Raw genomic sequence first — 25,331 nt, 5'->3', positions numbered from 1 at the left:
TGCAAAAGACCTTGCACCTGAGAAGAGTCTTATACAGGTCATGACCCATATCAACAGGAAAAACTCTGTGAAATACCAAGTCTGGCACAGAGGGAAAAGGCAGAGCTATGATTTCAGACTGGAGATCATTGCACCCTTCCTGATTGATTCTGCCTCTCAGTGTCCCATCCCAAACCAGGCTGCCCAGACCTACCTCCAGTCCCTCCACAGATCCAGCTGTCCCATGGGTTCCTTGAGCAGGAGAACCAGTGGCTCGCAGCAGCTCGCCTTCCACATTTGCTCCAGTTCAGAGAGGCAGAGCCCAGCAAACACTGTCCCACTTGTAGGGACACTCCAACTCCAGGCCTGTATGACATTTACTATAACCCACTTCTTCCCGCCCCTCTGCCCCCCCAGTGAAAGGGATCAAAATACTTTCCCCCCTGTGACATTTTGCTTCATTTGCCCGACAGGCTGTGGGAGCGTCTCCATTAAAGCCACTGAAAGCCAAGCAAGAGCAGCAATGCCTGAACCATCGGGGTGAGCCCCAAAGCGGGGTCCACCCTGTGAACACCCAGCCTTTCTGCTGCCAGTGCAGAGGGCATGGGGTCCAGGACAAACTGCTACATCCCACTGCTACAATTTGCTCTGCAGATGCCACAGGTGTAAGGTGAGCCCTTTGCCCAGTGACACTGTAAGTAATACGTGTTGGCTGCCTGTCAGTGGGCCAAACTGCCCATCTTTGGATATCTGGATCCTTTCAGACTTCTTGCAAGGCACAGGACTGTGAAAACCCCACAGTTTTCTGACTTTCTGAGGACTCTCCAGTTCCTAAATTCTCTGGAAAGCTCTCCTGGTTACAATAACAGAACTGGTGCAAAAGACCTTGCACCTGAGAAGAGTCTTATACAGGTCATGACCCGTATCAACAGGAAAAACTCTGTGACCCTTCACCCCGCTCACCTCAGCCCATCCCTCCCCTCGTGTTTTTCCTGGAAACATGGCCCCATGTCCTGCTGCGTGCCCTCCCCACACTGCTGCCGTGGGACCCCGCCTCGGGGCAGCATGTGCAGACGTGCGAGGACACGGCACAACCGTGATCTCGTGTTTCAGCTCCAGGCTGCCAACAAGCAGAAGCAATAACGAGAAGGGAAAGCTGCATCCAGTTCCAGATGAAGGCCAGATCACATCTGCCATCAAAAAGAAAGAGCTGGCATTGGGAGCCAGGATGTACATTTTCTTGATGTACAGAAGCACTGAAGACATCAGAGACCTGTGGTTCAGCAATGGACTCCACAGTGTTCCTCCCTTATGTCACTTGGGTTACTCTTCATTGCACCTATACTTGCTCTCATCCTGGTTCTGAACCCAAAAACAAGGGCTTGACTACTCGTTCAAAATGCAAGATATGCCTCCACAAAGCCCATATCTCAGGCACTAAGATGGGTAAAATTTTCTAATTTATTAATTCTCCACAGCCAACTCTCTTGGAGCGTAGAGTACACCTTACTTCCAGTTCTACCTAAACCCATCACATACCTTACTCAGCAGTTACAAGCAAACAGAGCACTTGTCTCCTTTTTCAAGGCAAGCCTGTGAGATAAAATACCAAACCCAAAAGCCGTTCCCAAGGAAATCCCTTTTCCCCTCCATCTCAGACACCGCAGGTCTCTGGAAAGGAATTAACTCGCAGCATGAATCAGCTCAGGTCACGTATGGCTGAAGCACTGTTTCTGCCTTTCCCTGTGAAGTCCTGCGGCAGGCGTAGCTGTGGTAACGCCGGTGCCGGCTGCAGTGTTTGGCTACTCCCGCGCAGCACTCGCCAGCACCCTGCTTTGCCCCACAGCCTGCTGAGCTGCACAAAGAGGCTCACAGACAACCTCTGCTCCCAAATGCTTAGGATGGAAGCGGACCAGGCACATGCGGAGATGCTCTCACCTGTGATGTACAGGTACAAAGAGGAATGGACTTACTCATCTGCCATCTTCCAGCATGGAAAACACAAAACCAGTTAAACCCCACCCCAGTGCCTTTCCCATTTCCTTCTCATTCCAATGCACCTCCAGGCAATGCAAACTCATTACTAGCCTCCAGTTAAGCCTCAGAAAAGATTTTCCTTCTGTAATTAACTCTTCACAACACTCACTTTTTCCTGCTACCTTTTAGCTAGGACTTCTGGGAAACAAGTCTGAAAACATTTTAAAACATTACTGATTTAAGGAATGGTACTAAGTAATAGAAATGAAAATGGAAATAAATTCTAAAAATAAGATTCAGACCAGCACATTAAGTGTGCAGTGCAGGAAACTTAGCCTGGTTTTCACCCCCTGAGTTATCCAAGGATAATGTCCACAGGAAGATGTATTCTGATGCATACTGGTTTAGGAAAGAGAAACATGGCAGTGTTTTCATACCTGGTCCAAATGAAGTCAGTACTGCCAAGTAACCTGGGAACATACAAGTCTGATACACCTGAACAGGTAATCACACCCTGATAACCAGGCCGCCAGGTTATTCTGGTTTGTCGTTTTTTTCCCTTTGGAAAGCTGGATTGCTACCCCCTTACATTAACTTGTATTTGGGAACAAAACCAAAGCAATACTGCTCCTAGTCCAAGAACACTTAATGAAGAACTGAATCCTGTTCAATTCCAAGGCAAAAGGTAGAAGAAAACGAATGAAAAGACACAGAAGAAGAACACAGCAGAATATCCAGCAGTTATGTCTCTTTTAAGGCTTAAGGGTTTCAGTACATTGGAAAGAACTTACTGTTGATGTCATTAAAACTCTGTTTGGAAGGGGCAATATTCTGAATTCAGGGTGCAGCCATTGCAGAAACCAGGAGAATTTTAAATTCTTCAGCTCCATGGAAATTAATACCAGGTAGGGGAGGGTGATTTATAACAGATCAAGCTATTTTTAACTGCCTGTTAAAATGTACACTTCTAGCTTCTACAGCTAGCACAGCTGTCCAACAAGTAATGGGTCACACTGAGGCACTGAACACTCCAGATGTGCCCTTAAAGATAAGTTCCAGAAGGAGATGCAAAGGTTAAGACAATTCCTTCTCCAGAGAGCCTGCTTCCAGCACAGGACATACAAAACCTGCCCCTGCTCAGCAGGGCACACGCCAGGTGCCAGGGAGTTGACGCAGAGCTGCGGCAGCAGTACACTCCAGAGGGGGCAGTTGATCACCAGGACTCTAAGACCAAGCAATGCCAGACTCAACTCCTTGCTCCATGTCCCATTCTGCACTCCTTCATCCAAGGCCCTCCTTGGAAAGAGGAGCCTGGTCCCATGCTCTTAACATCCATCCTTCAGACACTTGCATGCGCTAATTAGATTCCCTCTCAGTTTGCACCACCCTGTCCTGCCAAGCCTCTGGACATCCTACCAGACAGTTTTGGATCTCTTCCACAGGAACGACAGGCTGACAAGTCACATTCCTGGTCAGGCCAGGGATCCCTAGCTTTCACGACTTGTCTGTATGGCCCTCTAAATCCCTACTAAAACCAAGAAGCAGCAGAACAGTATCTTGGAAAAGACACAGTTCAGTCCCAAATGTGTTTGTTTAGAGTGTTTCAGAAAGAAAACAAAATAAATTTCTTAGCTGTTGAGTTGTTGAGGCAGCATTGAAAACCTCTTTAAAATACACTATTCCATCCATTTGTTAGAAAATTAGTGGTTTATATGGATCCTGTGCACAAGTCTGAATACTTGTACTGTGCCCTTGCTGAACGTATTTCCCTCATCTGATCTTTGGCCAGTACTGGGGGAAGGCTCTCGAGAGGACTTGTCGCCACTCGTCCTACACTTCAGGTCTCTCTCTCGCAGGGTTCTGAGATGTAGCAATTCTGTATCTAGCAGTTATTTACTGTTACTTTCTGCCTCTCGCTGATCCCCTTGTTAGTATACTGGTCTTTTTTTTACTTGTACTGGTTCCTTATTGGTGGAACAGGACTGGTTAAATCTGTATGGGGAGGCAACTCATTCCAGAGCCTTCTCCTTAGATTGTCTTAAACCAAGAGAAGCCCCAAATTGAACACTGGCGAGGAAATGAGGGGAAAATACTTAAATAAATGGAAAGAACAAGAACAGTTTTGCTGCTGTCTGTAGAATGAGGTTCCTAAAGAAAGATCCTAAAATCCTTTTAGAAGGCATTTTGAGAACCAAAGAAGAAAGGAATTAATTTATTTCTGTTATTAACTTGCCTCTCGATTGATTTGCCAGTGGGACCAGGGTTAAAGACTCTGGCTTGAATTTCAGAAAGCTCCACTGACTCACCCAGAACCCTGCCTGAGTTTCTTAAACTTCTCCATGTTTTGATCTCCACAAATGAGAAGCCAGGAGAGCTTCCTTCTCATCGAGCCTTAAAACTAACAAGCACAACAGCCCTTGAAGTGGAGGGAGAGCACTCGCAGCCCTGCGTTTCAGCCATTTCAGAGGGAGTGCTGAGCACAGCCCTAAAGGTCCAAGCTTACTTCCTGGAAAACTTGGCTCAATTGATCCATTTACAAGTTCAAGGCTTTCAAAATGAGGGCTCATTTTAATTTTAAGAATTCACCTGTTAACAACAACAAATTATCCAGTTCTTTAGTCACAAAAATATTTCTTTTATCACTTCCTTCGTGATAGAGGAAATCAGAGGAAGAAGAAACATGGGAGACTTACAGCTAACCATATCTCCATACATCCTGTCCAACACTTGCCTCACAGGAATAACACCACTCACTCCTGTTGCTAATGCTGCACCAGGCATGGAATGGACACACTGTTTTAGCAGGTAACTTTTTGAGACCTTTTATATAAGGGTTTCCTAAGAACGATTTCACATTCAGGACACAGAGTGGATATTTGAAACGGTTCCCACTCTTGTGTCACCAGGAATTTCATCCAAAATTCCTGCTTTGTTAGCTGCTTCACCAAGTTCCCAAGTATCAGCAGAATACTTACAGGTCCATGTATTTCAACACTTCTTTGTGCTTTATGGTTTGGGGCCCATACATCATGCTGCAGAGACGTGTCCCTGCCCATGGCAAGGGCTTGGAACCAGATGAATTTTAAGGTCCCTTCCAACCCAAACCATTCCAGGATTCCATAGTTTTGGGATTTAGTTGTAAAGCAGCACTAATCTCACAGAGTGTGTGCATCGCTCACTTAAAATTTCTTGCAGGGGTTGCTGCAGGATCTAATTAAAAGTGATTATAATTAGCTCTGTAGTATTTCCCCTTCACACTTTTGCATGAGTAATCAACTGAAGATGCCAAAACTCAAAACACAAGGGGATTTATCTGGGATGCAAAGACATACAAAAGGCTCCTTCCTCTCGGAGCTGACACCCCATTGTCACATTTGTAGAACTGCCACCGGAAGCCTGTAAAGTGTTTTGTGCCATGAATGTCACAGACTGAAGTAGCCCAGCCTCAGAAAATAGGGTTCATTTTTCTGAGGCCAAGGAACTTGACCCACTGCTGCTTTCTGTCCTGCTGTGCATTATTGAAAGGTCACCAGAAACAAGAGCTCTGAAATGGTCTCTGCAGTTCTTTTTAACAGGATCTTTCTCCTCCTTCCTGTATTGAAAAGCAGGGAAGTTTTTAACTCAATTTAGTAAATATTATCTCCAAGTCAGAGTTGGCACCCAGTGAAATCAGTGGGGTAATCCATTTCTCTTGAAATCACTTGGAATTCTTTGCTAACTCAGATAAACACCAGGTTCAAAAACCTGCCAAAGCTTCTTACTCATCAACCGAAGAGTTGACATTACTCCATCCTCCTTCCCTTTGAGTGGTCAGACATTCTCCATGGCCATTTAACAGCTTGCTGGAAAATCCCCCCGCTTCTGCCAGCCTGCCAGATTCTCTCTTTGCTGACCCTGAGAACACAGAGCAAAGCTAAACCTTTTACCAGAGCACTTTTCCTGGGTGGGATGGAGTAATGTGCCTCTGGAAGAAGAAGAATAGGCAGTTGGCCAACGCAGGAATGCTGCTGCAGGCATGAGTGGTTTATCTTCTGTTTGATCTCTTCTGCTAAGGGATGACAAGAATGGACTTAATAAATCTGCATAAACACATGAAAGAAGCACGAGTCTGGGGTGATTCGGTAAGCAAAGGCAATTCCATGTTGTCAGCCTGGATCCTCTGACACGGTGGAACATTGATGTTATAAAAAGCATCATTACAAAGAGAGCAGTCATTCTTTTAAGATGAAGAAGCTCCTAACTAAGCAACAAGACGGAACAAAGTAAGAAAAATTATTCAAATTTTTAAATATTTCCCTTTTTTTTTTTTTTTTGTAGAAATATTTTCTGATTCCTCTGCATGGGAAGAAGAAGAAATCCCTCTAAGATACCATGAGATCAGACTAAAGTACCAGGCATGGAGCTTCCTACAAGAACTTTCACCAGTGTTTTAGCCAGGATGTCTGTTCCTTCCTGCCTTCACGGCTCCAATGCTGTTTTCCAGCCTCAGCTCTCTACCCCTCCCCAAGTCTCTCCTAGTGCCACAATTACTTCCATCCCTTATCTCTACACCTTACTTGATCTCTTTGATGAGTTATGCAATGTTTATCCACTATTTGATCTTCTCAGATTGTTTCATAGCAACAGAAAACAGTTTATGGTGGATATTGTGTGAAAACTCTCCAGCAGAACGTGCCTATGAGTCCTGCTGGTTTCTTGGATAATGTTACGGTCTTTGGAACAATAATGCTGGCCAGCAAGTTATCTTCATTTTATGCTAAAATTAGAGCAGTTGAACATTATTTATTTCGAGTCCACTGGTTTTAGTGAATACCAGGAAGCAGTGGGAATGTATCCCATGCACTGCAACCCATACAACTTCATCCATGACACTCGTGTAATGGCACTTGCAAATCGGAGCAGTCAGAACAGAAAAAACACTGCACGGCAACTGCACCAAGGAAAACTTCAATGTGCCCACCACATTCCTTGGACTGAAAACCTTTGTAAAAGGGAGACCCAAAACCTTGGGGACTTGGATTCAAAAGAGCTTGTCAGAGTCATAAAGAAAACCGTGTTCAAAGACCCCCGAGGTAGTACAGGAAAACACAAAACCAAATTCCTCCAGCTAAGTCCCTAAGTGTTGCAGTTTTGGCAGCTGCTGCCTGAGCTCCCTCCTGTCCCCCAGAACAGGAAGCAAGCAGAGCAGTTCAGGCATTTCTTACCATATCAGGCAGGCAGGTAAAATGCTTAAGTGATGTTTAGCATCCACATTTATTTTGTGACCAAGCATTCCTGAAGTGTTAAAACAACAACCTGTCTTTTGGCTTTACATGGAGAAGTGCCTAAAAGTACAGAAGTATCCAGACTTTGCAGTTTTCCAACCTTTTCTGGTAAAGCCCCACCAACTGCTAAACAGTATATTCCCTCTCCCTTGGCAACTAAACCTTGTCCTTCACAATCCTTGCACGAGTCCCTGCTTACAGAAGGGTCCCAGAATCTTTCCTGAGGGCTCTAGGAAAGATCCTGAACTTGGACTTTGTAACCCAGTGTCTTTCTCCCTCACTCTGTAAGGCCCTGCTTAAGTCTGGCCTCTATTTATGGTGTCTCTCTCTTAAGACCCTTTCCAGTTTACACATCATCAGTCATGTTCTCATGTCCAGCAAGAGAAGTGAAGGTTTTGCAATATACGACTTCACCAGTATAATCAGATTTCCTGCTGCTACTTAATTTGACTTGTTTGAATAGGTCATCGCCTTCTATATTTGTATTGTCTGTATTTCAAATGAAAATGCAGTGCTCTCAATTAATTTTTAAATTAGCTGCTAAGATTTTAAACCAGAAGGGCCCAAATATACAAAACAACCAGGCACAGACACATTCACCCATTTAGTTTTTCAAAGCACACTTGGTTGACAGGGTAAGGCCATCCATGAGATTCCTGATTTGTTTTCTTCAATATGGATTGGCACACAAAGTAAACAATGCACTCCCGATCCTTTTACAGGTAGTTTGATAGATTTCTATGTCCACTGCATCATCATGATATTTTATAATATGGAATATGCTCCAAAAATTAGATTTTACACCACCAATATTTACAATTTAATTCCTTGCAAAGAAACAAAGGGTGAAACCATACTTTCTGGCAACAGTATAATCTTAGATAAGAAATATTCCATTCCCCTTCTATCTTCTGTTCTAAGATCTTACGCCATCAGCACACAAAGGGGAAGGAAAGGTACGAACTGTTCAGATACATAAACTCCTTTTTAGAGGAGAAGCCCTGGAGCTTCAGACCATGTAAATAAATACCTGACTGTTATAGAAGAGCAAGGACCAGAAACAGGTTCTTTGACACATTCCAAAAATAAACACGTTCCATCCCCATTATCAGACGTACCTGATCTGAGCCTCAGCAGGGGCCACTTGTCTAAGCAAGCAACATCATGGCTCAGGATGGCAGAGCTCTCGTGACCTTTATTGTTATTACTGTTATCAAGGACATCACAAAATGCTCTTCCTTGGAAGCACAGTTTGGCTCTGATTTTCTGCCGGAGGAAGGATTCAATTTTTCCTTTTAATTGTTTATTGTTAGGGATCAGTGCTTTTAAGGTGTTCCATGTTACAATTTTTTTACACAGAAATAGATGCTGACTCACTGGAAGACGACAAAAGCTGAGGAATCTGAAAACACAGCTGTTGGTATTCCCAGCTACATCTGCACCACCACAGGCTACAGATGTGGAATTCTAAGCCCTGGAAAGACTTGTTTTTCACATTAGGAAACCTTTGCTTTCCACTTAACAGTTACCCTCACCACATTCAGTCCTTCAAACCAATAAATGCAGGGAAACAAGGTGAACTTCCTTCTCTGCTGGAAAGAGGTAAAAACATGAGGGCAGAAATTGAGCTCCTGTGCTAAGGATCTGTTGGCTGCATTGTCTCTGCCATTAGAAGGCTTCACTCTAAACTCCCAAAACAACTCTAAAGAGACACGTTCTCCAAACAAGAAAGCAGTTTTTACAAGGGCAGGACAGGAATGACGAGACAAGAGGGAATGGCTTTAAATGGACACAGGGAAGGTTGAGATATTATGAAGAAACTGTTCCCTGTGAGGGTGGGGAGGCCCTGGCACAGGCTGCCCAGAGAAGTTGTGGCTGCCCCTGGATCCCTGGAAGTGTCCAGGGCCAGGCTGGACGGGGCTTGCAGCAACCTGGGACAGTGGAAGGTGTCCCTGCCCACGGCAGGGGGTGGAGCAAGATGTGCTTTAAGGTACCTCCCAACTCAAATGAGTCTGGGTGGCTGCTCCCACCATGACTCTGGGACTGTAACACATGAAAGCAGAGACAGGTTGGGGTGTCTAATGGCGGGTGTGTGGCCTCCCAGTTACCCCCAGTCCGGGGGACTGCCCCACTCTCCTGTGCAGCACCACAGCCACAGCCTTGAGCCCGAGCTCAGGACCCAGGTCTGAGTCAGTTCAGGTGTTTCTGTGAGAAGCGTGTGCTGACGAATCCAACCCTGTAGGGAACACCAAGGTGCTCTGCGTTGTCTTAAAACCTTATTTCCATTTTCCACAAGTAACAGGGTGCCACAGATTCGCTTTAAGCTGTTTTCCTAGATCTGCTTTAAGTTATTTTCCATTAAATGGTACTAAAGGATGTGTTAAAGGTAGGATGGGATGCAATAGGCCTTAAATATTTCTGGCCTTTGTATTTATTACAGATCTCAGACCTCCTATACAATATGTGCCAGCATCTCCATTCAATGCCAAACATTGTCAACATTCCAACAGGAAGAGTTTATACCTACCTCAAGTTAATAAATCAAAATTACCACATGAACCTATAGATTTCCTTCTGGTTTAAAGGGGCTTTAGAGCACTGTGCAAGGAAGAGAAATTTCCTATAGCTAAGCTGGGGAGTTCATCTACTAAAATAGAGTCAGTAAATAGCACATTAGAGAGAGGCCATTCTGGAATGCAGTTGGCCAGAAATGAAACACCACAATTAGCAGGAAATTCTAACAGTTTGGTGAGAGTGCTCTGCATCCCATTTACAGAAATAGACTTCAGCTTGCATTTAAATGCCAGCCTGATTCTTAAAACCAGGCAGTGCTGATGTCTTCATCATGTAAGTAAATTCAAAGCTAACTCTGGGCAGAGTTAAAAACAGAAAGCAAAATTAGCCATTAGCATGGAAAGTCACTTTCACCGCTGTATTTTTATATTCTGTCTCTACATTTTTGGGCTGCAACTTCATATTAGAAGATACCAGCTGCTAAAAATCAAGCTTCAGCACAGCACTCTGTCCTTCCTAAGCCTATCCTGCTGCTCATTCCCTGGAGAGCTTTCTCATGCACTCTCTTCACTCTTCTTGCAGTCAAAGCTCAGCAAGCAAGCAGAAATTTGGGCAGAAGAATTTTCCTGAAGCTTACACAGCAGAAACCCCCATGTTAACCTTCCCAACAACCCTCACACACACCTAGGCAGGGCACAGTTAGATTCTCAGCTATGTGATTTCTATTCACGCTTTGCCCAAGCGTTGACTAATTTGGGAGCACGAGGCCAGCACTGGCAGAAGGAGAGGAATGCCTGTTCTGGGGAGCCAGCAGGTCTGCAGACACCTGCTAGGCAAAAATCCCTGTCCCGCACAGCTGGCATCACGCCTCTTTTCTGACTTGGGATTAGCATGCCATTTGTCTGTGCACCAGCTCTTCCCACCCAGCATCTCCACCAGCTGTCAGAGGCTCTTCCCACCCACGAGGCAGATGGCTCTACGGCTGGGATGACTATCCGGTGCTAGGCACTGGCACTTGGCAAGTTGCTGGAATCCCTCAGTAGGACTATAATGAGCACGGGGCATGACTAAACCTGAAGTGCTGTTTACTTTTCCAGACGCATCATGCCATATGCATATGCCACCAAGAACTTGAAAAAAATGTGACCCACATCCTCTTTCAATTCCCTACCCCTCTACCAGTAGCATCTCGTCCCCCAAGCCAGCAATGCAAGCCTCGGGAAGCTGTTCTGGAGGCAGTTCCTGCTGGGACAGGGAGGCGAGTGTGCAGCCCATGACCAGCACACAACAGGGAACTACGCCTTGTTCTGTCCAAGCAGCACCAAGCAGATAGAACAGCTGGGAGCACACTCTAAAAAGCCTCAATAGAGTGACACCCGGCACCACGTCACTTTTTACTTTCAGCTATGTTTTCAGCCCTCTGACTACCACTAGCTCCTAATAATTGTCCTAATAATCTTTGCACAGACATGAATAAGGAAGGCTTTGAATAGTCAGTCAGGAATCTTTAACAAGGAATGCCAGGACTGTGAGCTGGAAGGGCAGGGTTAGCTCTCCCCTGAATGGCAGGGGGCAAACCAGCCACATGTGACATCCTTGACAGTTTTTGCAGGCAGAAGAAACAAAGTTCTGGATGCGTTACCACACCTGAAATGGTGCGTGTCAGGTAACCCTGAGCCAGCCTCAAGCTCCTGCAGTAACACTTAATTTTCTTTGGAAACAAGTCATTTGCAAATATTATCCCAAACTGGTGAACAAAAATTAAAAAAGGAGGCAAATCACAGTCCTTAAAGCAAGGTATTCTGACAGGTGATTTTACAATCCAGAGATCCCACCAGTCAGTATCCCAAACCTGTGCCCAAAGCAGCGAGGCAACGTGCACATGCACATATGTAGGCACATACACACAGCTCCAAACTCTTTTTATGAGAAAAGCAACGAAGAGAAAAGAAAGGAATTTTCCCTTTTTGCAGTCACACGCAGTTTATTAAAACTCGATTTTGGAAGCATTCCAATTCTAATTTCTTCCTCTGAAAGAACTCCACGTCTTAAATATATACAGTATGTCATAAGCACTGTTTCACTTGTCCTTTTAACTCCTAACCAGGCAGGCAACTAGCAATGGCACTATTTTAAATGCATGGTAAAAGGCATATAAAATGACATAAAATGGCCTGTTTCAGTTCAAGGAAACCCAACAGTCAATTCAAACAACACACTTAATTTGTCTTTTTAAAAAAAAAACAACTTCAGTAGGTTTTGAAGAAGTGTCCTCCCCTTTTTCACTTACAGAAAGAAGAAAAGGTGGACCCTTTAAGCTATTTCACACTGTGTGCCTGAAAGCACTAATCATATTAAAATCCCCTCTTGACCAACATCTTTGTCACAAAACTAGGGCAAACACCACTTGGAAATCTTTCTGCTAAAAGCACTTTCCTTCAGGACACGGCTTCAAACCATCACCTACAGCCAAACACAACCACATGATCTTGTCTGACCCCTCGCCCCCTGCAATCTCTGCTCCCAACAGTGTCAACCTCAGCAGTTCTGAGACTCAGACTTTGCAATTTTGCTCCTCCCAGCCAACAACAGAAATGAAGTTAAACCACACATCTCCATGGAGAACAGGATCATGTTTCTCCGAAACGTTTCAGTTTTGATGTCAGTAACTACATGAGCTCCACATGCATGTAGCTTTCCTTCTGGATTTATTATCCCTTAGGTCTGAAAAACTGTTGATTTTCAGGTGAGCAGCTTATTTGGAACCAAAAGTGTTTGGCTCTGAAAGCTCAGAGCCACCAGTTTAAGCCAAATCTTTACTTGGCACCTTTCAGATTTGGGTTTCTCCTAGATTGGCGGTGGCCATACCTGTTTGCCCACCTTGATGAACGTGGTCTCCCAAACGCTCACAATCACACTGCTTGAACTTTTCCTTCTTGACCAGGAGCTATGGGTTCCTCAAAAAGCAATACCGCGTTATCACATACCACCACCAGGCTATCGGACTGGAATCCCAGCCCCTTACCTTGTTCAAAGACTGGTTTTCTAGCAGAATTCCTCACCGGTACAGGTAATGCCTCTCAGGTAACCAGTGGTGGCCAACCACAGGACAAGAGCTCCATCCAGTGGCCCCTTCTCCAGCCAACACTTTCCAGAGCCATGAATCCATTTTGCGTATGCCCCTTCCGAGCCTCTCAGAAATACCGAGGTGCTTCAACTCCCTCAGTTTCCATCATGCAGGTTATTTCCCATTAGAAAGGGGGACTTTGTACCAAAGGGGATAAACCCAAACATGAATACCCAAAAATGATGGCCATTTTTTAAATGCTAGGAGTCTCTTGTGTTCAGACAGCATTGAGATTGCTTTCCACACACATCCATCCCTTGCATAGTCTCCAGAGCCTTTCAAACCATTACTTAATACAGATCATTCTAAGCAAAAATGCTGATGTCTTAGAGCCAGCACCCTTCCTCAGCAGCTCCAGAAACCAGAGTGGGAAAGGACATGTTAAACAGCAGTGTGACTTTTGGAACTATCATTGTTTCTACCTCACTACATGGTCTCAGGAGACCACCAGTCTTAAGTACAACCAGTCTGTTTCTGGGACCCTTTTGTTCCAAAGCCTGGACTTGAGCAGTGAGACACCTCCTCTCTGCTCCACACTGCCTGCTCTGAGGTCAGCCAGCCCACGCCCTAGCGTACCCTCACATTGCTTCTGGGAAGAACTAATTCCAGCTTGCTTATGCTGTTCCACTTGCTCTAATTTACCTGGGACAAAGGGTTATCTCTCTCATCTTTCTATGGGTGATGTAACAACACGTTGAAGGAGGACAGTGTTAGACTGAATTCCTCCCAGCTGCCTTATAATTATAAGGCACAGTCAGAAGGCTGTGGCAATAAGAGAGGTAAGCTTTAGGTAGCTGAGCCAAAAGACAATTTAAAAAAATGGCAGTTGTATAAAAAGCAGAAATAAATACTGTACGCTCTTGTTATGGAAAGAACTGACATGATCTCATCTCTAAAGGGATTTAGGTGCTTAATTGCCTCTGCAACCAATTCAAACACTCAAAATTCCTAAGCCTGTGAAGGTAAGTGCAGATTTGATAATAAAATGTTCTTTACCTATAAAAAGACTGTGTTTAAAGTCAACTGTAATTAATTGCTGACAGGTCTCCAAGTTAAACCTTTTGTAACAGCAGCACAGAGACAATGTCCTGTTGTTAACACCACATTTCACACTCTGCAGGGACCAGTTTTCCTTTTCTTCTGAGGCATTACTCAGGCATGGAACAACCCGAGAGTCTAATCCCACTTTCCTTTAGGTTTGCAGGACCGCAGAGGGTCTTCCCACAAGATATTTTCCCACCATCCCAGGGCACACTTGCTCAGCCCACAGCCCAGTCCCAAAGACACTGGAGAATGTCTGTTTACTTTGAAACCAGAGAACCAGTTTATATTTTTTCTCTCTTCCCATCATATAACCATAAGCTAGAAGCAGCCAACTAAAATATGAAGTCATGTGTCCTGCTGAAGCGTACAGTGGGTGTGGATCAGTCAGAAAGAAACCATGACAGCTGTAGCCACGGACTCTCCCCTTACCTGTGATGCATTTCTGCTCCTTCCTTGTGCTTCTGGAGCAAGTCCCTTTTCAGCTTCACAGCAATGCACGATGGAGGATTGGGAGAGTCTCAGATACTGCCAGCCATACCAGGAGCTGCAGGGGTGCCTAGGACAAATAAAAGAGATGATTTGTCTTGTGCCCAGATGCCTCTGAAAAGGCCAAGGCCAAACTGCAACAAGAAGAGGACTGTTAGTTGCCAGGTGAAACAGCCAGCAGCGGGGCTGGGCCAGGCTGGACCAGGCTTCAGCTTCCAACATCTCAATTAGCTGTGCAGGCCCTGGGGCTCTGCTGCAGGTGCATTCCCACCAGGACACCAGAGCAGCTTGTCACCACAGAGCAACAAGGGGTTTTTTTCTCTCTGTAGCCAAGGGAAGCAACTGTGGGACCTGAAGAAGGCACTTAGTTCATTATTGTGTCACAAGCTTTCAGCTTCTGCTCCTGTCTATCCTTGCTTATCCAGCAAACACCTCAGTTTGCTAACAAGTGGAAAAGGGAGGAACGACTCTCCAGGAGGCGGATAAAATCAGGTAGTTTGACCACTGAGGCTAAGGCTATTTTGGCCATCATTAAAGCATCAGATTAGCCAGTCCATTTCTAAACCACACTCACAGGAGAAAGGAAGAAGTCAAAGACAAGCCCAAAGGTTGCAGTAGCCAATGGGAATAAGCAAGCTGCCCCACAACACGCAAACACACACCCAAAACTGTTTAACTTGTGGGCAAGTCTGGGAAATCCTAAAGCTGAGCACCACGGACAACTCTCAGAAGGATCAGTATGGGAATGATTTTCAAGCATTAGCAATCGCCTGGGTTTAGAGCCAGGCTTTTGCCTCTACACTGGGTACTGTAATGACCTCCCTTCCATACGTATACAGTAAAACTGGCCTTACATGTGCACTCTGACACCCGCTGTCCCTCAGCCGTCTGGGGTGGGCAGGAGGTGGCCAGGCTGTTAGACAGAAAACCCTCAGAGAATCTTTCTAGAGAAGAAAGCCAAAAGCCAGATCCCGGGTGCTAAGAGATTACAGGAAAGACAACCATGAAACAGCAAAAACCAAAACCATAATGAGCTGTGATAATTGCTGAGCAGTAACTGTGCTCTGTGTGGTTACAGAGCACTACTCCATGTTTGGAATCACTGTGACTACAGACTCTGGCTAGATGCTGCAGGCACTTTTTTCCCCAGACACTACTAGACCTAGAAGCTGCTTCTAAAGCCTATGCAGGATGTGGCAAAATCTGTCGGGAATTTAGAAGCCCTGCTCCTTTGCAAATGCAAGCATCACTGAGAAAACAGAGTGACAGTTTGCAGAGAGAGGTGCCAGGAGAGTGAGGTGACAGCTCCTGATGACAGCGGGACATGGGATTAAGCCCAATCACACACAATCCTCTAGTAAGAGTCAAGAATGATCCTGGACTGTGCCAGGTTATGTGGAGTCAGAGGGAGAAATGAAATGAAGCATGTCAACATAGGCTGCATTTTCCTTCTAAGGCAGATAAGGAGAGTGCTGGAGGGCTCTCAGCAGGGAAGGAACACAGTTGGCTTCAAAAAGTTGTGAAATCTTTGCCTATTTCCAACCAGTGCCTCAGTGAGAGGAAAGAATGAGCAACCATTCCTGGACTGGGAGGAAAAAATAATTAGCTTTCCCAAATCGTTATGGAAAATAAACCCAATAGTAAGTCATACAAAAACACCATCTGCCCAACAAACCTCAAATGACACAGTAAACTTGGTGAGACTCTCGTGGAAGAAGGAAGCCCCTCTTGCTCCTTTCTAGCTGGTACCCAAACAGCTGGTGGAGTTACTGGGAAGTTACCCAAGTCCCAGTTACACCATTTAACCTATAAATAAATACAAGGTAGAAAAATCTGTTGTGAGGAAGGGTTCAGTAAGTCTCTTGGCAGAGTCCACACTTGGGACCATCACACCATCACTATTTAGATAGAGTCCCTTCAATCCCAGAAGGCCAAACTCCATGAACATGTCAAGCAAAGCCACCGAGTCATGGAAAATAAGGAAAATACTGACAGAGGGCAGGTTTAGAAGACATATCAAGAAGGAATACCTTCCCTGTGGGACTGGTGAGGCCCTGGCACAAGCTGCCTGAAGAAACTGTGGCTGCTCCATCCCTGGAAGTGTCCATAGCCAGGCTGGAAAGGGTTGGAACAATCTGGGACAGCAGAAGGTGTCCCTACCCAGGGCAGGGGCTCAAAGAAGATGACCTTTAAGGTCCCTTCCAACTTAAACCATTCCTTGACTCCGTGATTCCGGAGGATGGAGTCGCAGAAGAAGATGACAAAGGGTGCAGGCTGCCTTTGTTGCAAAAATAGACAAGGAAATTTTAAAATTCGTTGCAAATACACTTGTGAATAAATAATAAATTCTGTGCTACGAGCGTGTGGAAGCTCGTTCACTCGAGCCAGTCTGTGATCAGCCCCAAACTCTACCAGAGACTGTTTTGATGGGGCCTGTTCTATCAAAAGAAATCCACAGTTCAGCAAAGCTACTTTTAAGTTCTTCAATAATCTTTTAATGACTCTCTACAGCCTCCGAACTTCTTTCAGCCACTCAAAAGACATGTATCACACATTCAGCTTTAAAAAAAACAAATAGATGAACACCTATACCCAATTTAATCAGAACCTTGCTGCAAATCCCTGGAGATGAGGTTGTGCAACAGGCAGCCAGGGGCAAGGAGCACGCTGCTGAGATAAGCAACTTGTAACAGCAGCTAGGACAAGTGAAGAAATCAGCAATGGGGCTGGGGTGGGGATTTCCATCAGCCTCTAGAAAGACTCCCTGCTCTACATGAATTACAACCAAATGCGTTCATTTCAAGTCATAAATATCCTTTTCCTTTTCTTAGGTAACATCTAAACATGCCCAATTCCTTACTGACAGCAGAGAAGGAAAGAACTCCAGGGTGAAATGGATCTCTAAATTCTACAGCAACACGTACTTCACAGAGGTTGCTTTTCTCCACATTATTTATATTTGCAGTATATTTTTCATCTTAGTATCTCAGCAATACTGTTTTTACATTCCTAATCTAATTTTTTTTTCCAAAGCAGTAAAAGTCTGCCCAATCCTACATCTCATGATGTTCCCTACTGTCGGAGCAGAACCTGCTTGTGGGGGAAAATCAACTTTCTCACAGAAAAAAAGTTTAGATGCACGCTCCCTTTGAGAAGCTGAATGGTACCTTAAGCATCTTGTTTCTCCATGTCCCATTAGTGACTTGTAAAAACTGAATACAGTTGTGCTCTAAGCCAGCAGAATTCAGATACCAAGAAGGGAAAGAGGAAGAGGAAAAACGACACAACTCGTATCCAAAGCAAAATACAAGTATTTCGAATTTACGAGTGTCAGAGGAAACCACCACCCTAACCCCTTTCATTAAACATTGACAGAGAGCTCATCTGCATATCTTAATCTCAAGCAAACAAACCCAGGTTTGGAGTCAGGTGTGTTTAGCTGGATTACAGATCACTTTCCCTCTCACCCCACCACATTTAAGGCATAAAACGGAGATGAGACCCTCAAAAACACCATCAGATTTGGGACTGAAGGCTCTCTCCCAAGTCCTTTCTCAGCTTGTTTTCCTGACTGGGATCTGCTATCAAGAAAACAAACATAAAAAGCCCAGGCTAACTTGTTGGGTTCCTCTTTGACAATATGCTACGTGCCAGGGGGAAAAGAAAACAACAAACCTTCATTCTCTTACAACATGTGCTTAGCTAAGTGCCAGCTCAAATAAACAGCTGTGCCCAGACCTTCACTCTGAGGGCAAGCCTGCACCATGAGCTCAGTACACCTCTACCTTGCCTGATGCCAGCAAAGGGCTTGTAGGGCGAGCACAGCCTTTCCTGGTGAAAACTAACTCTTGCTGCAAGAAATTATTCCGGCTTTCCCAGGCAAAACCTGCACTGACAGAAAGAGCTTTTTAACCAAAGCAACTGTGCCAGCAGAAGACACAAGACAAAAGAGGCTGCCAAGTTTGTAATGGCCTTATTTAGTCATTAACCTGTTTATTTGGCAGACAAAAAAATATCAGTAGATCCCCTTCAAAGCAGCTCTTATTCACCAGCTCTCTGGGGATGTGAACGCGTGACCCGACAACCACCACTGGAGCAGCCAGCCCCTCGCAAATGCTTTTTCCTACACACACAACCCTCGAGTGGCAGCTCTGCCCTGGGTCTAAACATGGAACTGATATGGCAGAGCATGACTGAAATCAGTAGGCTCACAGTAAGTCTCCTCAACCCCATCAGCCACCACCTATGAAGAGCAAAACACCAAACACCTCCCTTGGGAAACGGCCGGGACATACAGACCTTCTAGAGAGAAAAGCAACAATATTAGAATCCCTTGAGGGGCTTACCCTTGCCTTTGTTCTCCCACTGTTGCTCCCTCACAAGTCCAGCACGCAGGAGCCAGCACAGAGGTTTTGCTGTGTCACTGGCAAGGCAGGAACTCAGCACCCACCTGCTCTCTGAGTGCTGAAGCTTTGGCAGTCGCTCAAGGTAACAGGTTCGCAGCATAGAACATTCCTAACCCCCACTCTGTCCCTCTTCCCCTCCATCAGATACAGGAGAGAAACTCCATACACTGCAATAGCTCTTCAGACATGTCTTTAGGTGACACTTCCCACCTCTTGGTACAGTTGTCAGCTACAGAAAAACAGGTCAATTTTTATCCTTCCCTTCTTTAGAAACAACAAAAACCCCTCACTGCCGAGCAGACCTTTCAGCATTGTACTTCCAAACCTGGAAGTAAAATTCCATCCATCGATGTATTTCTAATGTCTACAAACCTGCTTGGTCTAGTCACTGCTCACCTCATTTCCTCAGCATGTTATGGGATGCATTCTGCTTTATTCAGGTCACTGCCTGTTCCCACCCCTCACTCGGTCATTCCAATGAGAGACACACTGCAGCTCAAAGCAAGAGTTCCATCCAAGCTAACTTCAAGGGCCATAGGATTTCCAAAAGCTAACAGAGAAAGCTCTCAGGAAGCGAACACTGGTTCCATAAAATCATCTCACTCCTGTAAAAGTGGTCTAGAGCAACACTAAGAACTGCTAACCCACAAGTTTCAAATTTGCCAGTTAACCCGGGCCTCTAAAAAAAGCTGAGAACCCTCATTCTGACCACTGAAGGAGCAAAAAACCCATCCTGTGGATGGGAGTCTCCTCTCATCACTGTGCAGAGCAAAAGCACTGACAAAATGCTGCTGTTGGATGACAGGAAATGTCCCCACCACACAGTGCTGCTGCAGCAGAACCAGTGTTTGTGACCCTGCTGGAGCACGGCCCTGCTAGCCCCAGCCGGTGTGTGCAAGCCGCCCCAGCCTTCTTTCCCAAGAGTCCTGGTGGACTGTGCATGACAGAGATCTTCAGGGATTCTATTTAGCAAGAGCCTACTTCAAAGCCAGCCTGCAAATACCTCAGTCTCACCCCAGATTACTGTTTCCTGTAAGGACTGAAAGTTCCTCCATCTCTATGATCTGTTTCTTGGTTTGATTCCTGTGGAGCTATTTTGGAAATGAAGCCTCAATAATGAACACAAGCCAAAGATTCCATCCAAGGCATCTCATGCTCTCTCATATCCTGCCAGATGAATAAAACTGTATGAGCCATATCAGAAGAGAATCAGCTCTACCATATGAGCATCTCCTCATCCAAATTGTGTCTCATTGAGAAATCCATTTCCCTTAACATCCATCTCAACCTCTCCTCCTTAAAAAACAGCAACTGACAACTTCCCTCTAGCTTCTGCCATCCTCCCCAAACACTTCTACAGCAGTTAAAAGGTTAAAAACACAGACCAAACCTCAAGGCACACTTTGCTGTGGGCAGCACAGGTGCTACTGATGACTCATGCTCAGAACAGCAACATGTCCAAGACCTCACACTGTCAGGCAGTCACCACTGGAACCAAGGATTTGCAATTGCTGGCAGTTTGGGCACTATTTCAGATTAAACTTCATTTTTACAAACAGCCCACAGCCTTAAAAATAAACCCACAGCAATAACGAAAACTTAAACCAAACTACATACTGTAATTTTTTAACCAGATCAGAGACAGCACTGAAAGGTTTTGGGTGTTGCACTGCCAAAAAACAAACAAAAATCCACGAACAAAACATCCTGAAACCAAGGAGCAGAAGTGGAAATCAGTACTTACATGTACTTACATTAAGAGGCCGAGAATTCTAGTGTCTACATTGAATTTCAAGACTTTAAGTACTTCCTAGTGAAAGAAAAGATCATTCAAGGGACATCCTATTCCAGCCAGCAGGAAACGTCATAGGACGGATCTAATCCCTACAGAAATGTTTGCCAAGACCTGAAGCAACTCAGCTACCCGAGACAAGGATCAGAATGGGAACAGCCAGTACTTTAGCCCAAATACCCAGGCTCAGAGCTGAGAAGGTGCAATGACAGCACAGTGCAGGTATCCGCATCCAACATGCGTGCCGGTGTAGGGAAATGAAATGCAAAGGTTCGGTCCATGGGCAGCAGTGTGACAGACCAGGAAGGAGAACTGGGTTATATTCCACCAGCAGAGACAAGCAGAGTAGAAGAGAAAAACAAAAAACCCTCGAAGGCAGCACAACAAATGCAGAGACAGAAAATTCCCGACAAAAGTGGCTAAAAGGTGGGTTCCACAGAAGGGCTTTTAAAGATCCAGAGATCTTCAGCCTGTGCTCCCCAACAAGCAAACACAATTGCTACATTTCCAGCAATGCTTTCTGACCTCCTGCCAATATGATTCCAGCTGGATTGTACCGGCGATCCCAGAAGCAATGCTAACAGCAGTCTTTAAAGCCAACAGTGCAACTGGATGCTGGAGGTGTCCTCATCTGAGGGCAACGGGCAAGTGCAGACCGTCAATAAAACATAAAATGAAGATGCATTATCACTTTGAGTGTATCATGGGTGAGCAACCTTGGGACAAAAGGAAATTTTCAGACAGGAAGAGCTAGTGACTCATCTCCGGCATGGACAAATTCCACCAGTTCCACTGCAGGCATAGGCTAAATCTAAGTCATTAACAGATCTCAAGAAAAGCCATTATTTACATACCTAAATAACAGCAAACATGTATCACAGGAGTTAAAGCATACAATACAGCCATGACACTTGGCAAACACAGTAAGAATTCCTTTCTAGAGTGTACCATGCCATAGCATCTCCAAAGCTCAGTCCCACCTATCCTAAAATGCTGAACACCAGCAGCGGAACAACCAGTGTCACACTGTCCTTCCAGGAAAAGGCTAGTCCTGTGCACAAGCCGGGGTTATGCCAAAGGGGAAGAGTAAAGCTCAGCAGGAAAGAGCTGAAACTGTGAGATGAATCTGTTCTTCACAGCTGAAGGTCTGAGAATCGCAGGGGCACTCATTAGCCATAAAAACCTGTGTGTAAGTGCACGCACAAAAGCACGAGGAATGCTGACAATGGAGTGCCTGACGGCTCCCAGCCTCAAGGAATCTCAGTTTACTCTTCAATACCTCAGACTGCTCAGTTCCACAAACCAGAGCTACATTCTTGTGTCACAAGTCTCCCAGTCAGAAACCAGACTGGTTAAAGCAGCACAAGCTGCACCAAAATCCCCACTGGAACAAGCTCTTCAGTCAGTTGACATAAGCACACTCTCTAGACAACAACACAGCAGAAACAGCAAAGAACCTTTGGCAAGGACAAGCACACCTGTAATACCTACACGACTATGCTGGACCATTGCAGGAAACCCTCAGGAAAGCAGCAGCACTGCGGATCAGGAAGGATACCTAAAAAGTCAAGTCCTGCTGTTTGTGACTGCGGGTGTTCTCCTCACGAGGCGCAGCACAGACAGGACACAGGTGACTGACCAACAAGCCAGTCAATGACCTGAGGCCACTGTGCTGGGCTGAGGGCTCGGGGTAAAGGCCACGAGCAGCAGCGAAGACAACACCAAAGGTGCAGTGGAAGCTCAGCAGAGAGCAACAGCTATGGTTTCAACAAACCAGCAGAGGCAAATCTGAAGGGAATGATGAGAAAAGAGCACGCAGTCAGTCAGCATACATCTGTAGCTGATGCTGAAACCAGGAGTTAGGAAAAGCCCCGGCAATCAGATGGGCTAACTCAGCAGAACCGCACAGAGAAGAGGACTAGAAAACCTAAGACAGCCAAGTGGAGCAGGGCAGAAGCCATATCCTCAAGAAAGCTGTGTCCGAGTGAAATACTGGCTTTAACTTGTCTGTTACAGCTTGTATGAGATCATGTTTATAGCAGTTATTAAAAGACAAGTCACAACGACTTAGAAGGAAATGGGAGAGAAAAGCACAAAATACAGGACAGGAGAAAGCACAGGATGTCCTCTGGAAGAGCTGCAGTGGCAACATTTTTGTAAATAACTCTCAGAAACCAACAGCCTTTTTCCAAGCCAGGCAGTACTATGAGCCAGCAAACATCTATGGTGCAAGCTGGACAACCTTGACATCCTGGAGAACACATATGGAATGTCCAGCCTGCTCAGGACGTTGGGAAGAGCAGTCAGCACAAATCCAAGAAATTAGCAATATCCTGCACTCTCATTTAGCATGCACCATAGTGTTATTTACACAGCTCTCATATTCTCTATACCCACAGACTGAAACTCGGACCCAAGAACAAAAGTCACCTGCACACAACAGCCTCCAGTTTGGACTCTGAGCATTACACTATAGCCACCTAAGGTAAAATAAACCCCTGCACTGCTTATTCCCAGTATGGAATCCACACTCCTTGTCACGACTGGATTTCAATCAGCGTTTTGGAGATCCATCCCCAGTTCGGGTTCATTTGGCACATTAAGCACTGTGCATAGACTCAGTTAGTAGAACTGCCAGCACCAGCACTGCTCAGGGCTGTGTCCGGGCCAGGAGCTCAGCCCTGAAGGCTGCCATGGCTTAGACACAGTGGGATTAGTGTTATCCATGTGCTAATATTCACTCACAGCACATAAACAGCTGGTGGCTGCACGGAAGACCTTCTGGTGACCAAACCCCTGCCATTAGCTCAGCCTTTTCTAGTCATTCACTTAATCCAGCAGGGTTTGCTCTATTACCCTCCCTCCTCCCGGAGAGCAAGATTTATCTCATTCCGTATTTATGCTCTGGCTGAGCAAGGAAGTGACCTCTTCCTTCTTTACCTTTTGCACAGCCACTCACTGTTAAAGCCCCAATGCTCCTCTTGCAGCCAGCCCAGGGAGTGAGACACAATGACATCCTGTGGCAGATTGCTGCATGGATTTCTCCCCATTACCGCTACGCTACAGGGACTGCAGCACAGTTTTGCCATCAGTTTCTATTTCAAGACCAAACTTCTCCTAGGTTTCCTTTCTTCACAAATGGTTACAGCTTTCATTTTTTTGGGTGAACTATCACAGCTGACGTTGCACAGATGGCTTTTAATACATTTTTAAACAAATAAATAACTTCCATTGGCCATGAACCTGGGCCAGTGGCATCAAAACATCCCAGAGCAAAACCTAAAACCAGGGCTGCCTCCCCTCTTCCATTATTTAACAGCACACTTCAGACCTACAAAACAGCACATCAATATTAACTAATGCATCCTCCCAGGCTCCTGAAGGCATGGGGAGATATCAATATTTTAAAGATGAAAAGAGTGAGGCTAAGAGCGATTTATTTACTCACAGTCACGCAGAGTATAAACAGGAGCTGGGAAAACCCACCAGGGAGCCCATACACTTGGTTATGCTGAAATCTCTTGGCAAGAGCACTTGCACACCATTTTGTCCTAAGATACACCTAATTATTGCTACATACATACAGACTTCTCTGGTCTACACTTAACAGTTCACAGTCAGTTTCTCCTGGGTCATTTTTATTTCACAAAGAGATTCCTGGGTATCTAATAACTAGAAAAAGAACAGAATCAATTCAATACTTATCATATTTTATATACAATTCCATTATTACGAAGTCTGCTTAAATAAATAGAAAACAGTACAAGTAAGTAAATGGCACAGAACTATAGAAAATTAGATTCTACCTACAAAATTGGTTGCTGTTCTAAGAAGCATCCAGAGATGAGAAGGTGAACTTAAAAGAGATTAACTTAGAAGAGAACTTAAAATCCACTATACAGAAAACAGCCACAAGGACTGAGAATAAAATGAGGCAATATTAAGACCATTGCTCACACAGGTGCGTGCATCACAATTAAAACACTACTAATCAGTACTTTATCTGCTTTCTAACTGGGAAAAAAACAGCATCTCAATTTTGTTTCCCCGATCATGACGACTCCTGATTAAAACAAGCAAGCATTCCTAGGCAATTCCATCAGAGTATCTCTCACCCAAGGGAAGAGAAAGGGACACAACACTCAAAGGCTGAAAAACGATCCTCACCAAACAGCGGACACCAGTTCAGAAACTTTTCCCATCTCTAAAAGGCAAAAGCCAACACAACAATCCTGGTTTGTGGTAGCCTGAGAATAGATTTAAGCAAAGGAAATACTGACAGATTCGGAAGGCTGAGGTACTGTTGGAGCTGAGGCTTAAGCCGAGGCACAGGCAGACCAGTCTCAAGCCATCTCTGCTGCTGTTTGTGTCCTACATACAAGTAACTGCAGCTTCGTGTGCTCCAGGCCAGCCACTTTCAGATCCACCAGGAGCTTGGGACCAGTGGGGTGTGTGTTTGGGGTTTGGTATTGTTTTTTTTTCTCCACAGCAATTAAAAACATTCTTATAATTGGTCATGACTTTGCTCCTTCCAACCCAAACTTGGCAGGCAGAGATTTTGTAAAGCTTTCTGGAACAGGCTGCAGATAACCTGCCACAGAATTTCTGTGTGCTCTCTGTGATGGGTTTCAAAAGAAGCCTTTATTAGAACTCAGACATGTTTACTTCCTTGCAACGAGCACTGTCATTCCAATTCCTGTGATTAAATCCACAATTTTGACAGCTGAAACTGTAGAAATAAT

The 25,331-nt window shown here is 45.1% G+C and overlaps 1 protein-coding gene across 1 annotated transcript in view; it reads right to left on the bottom strand.

Annotated features, from left to right (window-relative positions):
* The window catches only part of SLC4A4 (solute carrier family 4 member 4), a 153,149-nt gene extending 128,181 nt beyond the window's left edge, over positions 1 to 24,968 (bottom strand). Inside the window, exons 1-2 of the mRNA XM_042026920.1 lie at positions 24,870 to 24,968; positions 14,335 to 14,461 (exon numbers count right to left, since the gene is read on the bottom strand). Of these exons, the coding sequence (XP_041882854.1) occupies positions 14,335 to 14,345 (11 nt within the window). The 5' untranslated portion in view covers positions 14,346 to 14,461; positions 24,870 to 24,968. The remainder of the gene's footprint in view (positions 1 to 14,334; positions 14,462 to 24,869) is intronic.
* Between the last annotated feature and the right edge of the window lie 363 nt (positions 24,969 to 25,331).

The sequence above is a fragment of the Corvus kubaryi genome, unplaced genomic scaffold, assembly GCF_017639235.1.
Source record: "Corvus kubaryi isolate FWS band 111438036 unplaced genomic scaffold, C.kubaryi_AGA036_p1.0 37292, whole genome shotgun sequence".
Classification (NCBI taxonomy): Eukaryota; Metazoa; Chordata; class Aves; order Passeriformes; family Corvidae; genus Corvus; species Corvus kubaryi.
This window is presented reverse-complemented; position numbering and strand designations above follow the sequence as displayed.